The sequence below is a fragment of the Galeopterus variegatus genome, unplaced genomic scaffold (genome assembly GCF_000696425.1).
Source record: "Galeopterus variegatus unplaced genomic scaffold, G_variegatus-3.0.2 Scaffold4552, whole genome shotgun sequence".
In the NCBI taxonomy this organism is placed as follows: domain Eukaryota; kingdom Metazoa; phylum Chordata; class Mammalia; order Dermoptera; family Cynocephalidae; genus Galeopterus; species Galeopterus variegatus.
In genome coordinates this window covers 41,292-42,836 of record NW_007730663.1, presented here as the reverse complement: position 1 = coordinate 42,836, position 1,545 = coordinate 41,292, and the positions used below count along the sequence as shown (strand labels likewise).

General features: G+C 52.2%; 1 protein-coding gene across 1 annotated transcript in view; it reads left to right on the top strand.

Moving 5' to 3' along the window:
- The window catches only part of DAAM2 (dishevelled associated activator of morphogenesis 2), a 48,816-nt gene that overhangs the window by 22,370 nt on the left and 24,901 nt on the right, over positions 1-1,545 (top strand). Inside the window, exons 11-12 of the mRNA XM_008587827.1 lie at positions 1,016-1,074; positions 1,212-1,396. Coding sequence (XP_008586049.1) covers positions 1,016-1,074; positions 1,212-1,396 — 244 coding nt within the window. The remainder of the gene's footprint in view (positions 1-1,015; positions 1,075-1,211; positions 1,397-1,545) is intronic.

Below are 1,545 nucleotides of genomic sequence, written 5' to 3'. Positions count from 1 at the left end.
GCAGTTTTCTCCGTGGTGAACCCCTTGGACAGTACTGAAAATAGCTACAGCCCAGTTCCTCCACAAGGCTCTTTCCTGGTCAGTCCTTCTTCACCCTCTAGATTTGCCTGGCACCGAGTCAGACTGCAGTCCACCCTGCCTCCCTCCCAACATCAGGGGACATGGGTCAAAATTCTGAGTGGGTCCAAAGAAACCCCTTCCCTGGCTGATGGTGATGGAGGTAGCATCCTGGGGGCCAACAGCAGTGGCTCTCTCTAAAGAAATCTCCTCAGCAGATACCACCCCCTCTCCATACTCTGTCCCTTCTTTATATCCTTGATGTGGTTGAAGAGGCCGAAAGTCATGGATCTAACTCTTCCACATTTTCAGATTTACAGAAGAAATGATTATTAGAATCTCACTTTGGGATTTCATCTGTCTTATTTCTCGGTGTCTAGGTAAAAAGCTTAATTTTAACACGCTGTTACAAAAGCGTGGTATGCGTGAGGCCTTCCGATGTTTTAGACACATCCCCTTTCACCCTCAGCACACTCGTTCTGTACTGTTGGGCGTCGGCAATTTCTCTTGCTCTTACACGTTGGTCTTTATAAGCCTGGCCAGGGTAGGGCTAATATTTTGATCTCTCTCTGATGCAAAAACCTGTTTTTACAAAGGGGTGTAAGTCATTATACAACTGAGGGGAGCCTGAGACTTAATCCCATTCCTACCATTAATTAGCTCTCATCCCAGCTCGGGTCTCCGAGACTCAGTAGCTTCAACAGCATCACAAAGGGGTTGGGTTATAAGATGTCCAAGGCTCCTTTCAGCCCTCACGGTCCACATGGACACATCAGGAGAATGGGGCAGGGATGGGGACCTGGAGAGACATCTGGGAAGTCAAAATCCTAGCCTCCTCGATGTGGCTAGATGGTTTGGAGATGAGGAAACCAACCTGGGGAGTAGAGATGGCAGGTCTTCTGGGAGGCTGTGAGCCAATGGTCATCCACCATGTGGCCCTTTCTTCTCTCCCCCTCAGGCTCATCAATGAGAATGAAGTGAAACAGTGGCGAGACCAGGCAGAGAAGTTCCGGAAAGGTGAGGGCTTCTGCCTCGGCCTGCTGCATGCTCCGCATCCCCCAGCCCAGCCCAGGACCCGTCTCCTCCCATGGAGAGGGATGCACGTCCTCACAGTCCGTTCTCCCACCTCATCTCCTGTCCCACCCCCTTCCCAGAACACATGGAGCTCGTGAGCCGGCTGGAGAGGAAGGAGCGGGAATGTGAGACAAAGACGCTGGAGAAGGAAGAGATGATGCGGACACTGAACAAAATGAAGGACAAGCTGTCCCGAGAGTCCCAGGAGCTGCGCCAGGCTCGGGGACAAGTGGCAGAGCTGGTAGCCCAACTCAGTGAAATCTCAGTATGTGGACACCTCTCCCCTCTTTACATAACCAAGCTGAGACCCTGGGCTTTAAGACAGGTAGGCAGAGCAGGTGTGGGGAGGACTGAGGACCCCAGGATGAGGGGGAGGAGAGAGGGGATCCTCAGGCCAGGAGAGAAGGAATCTCT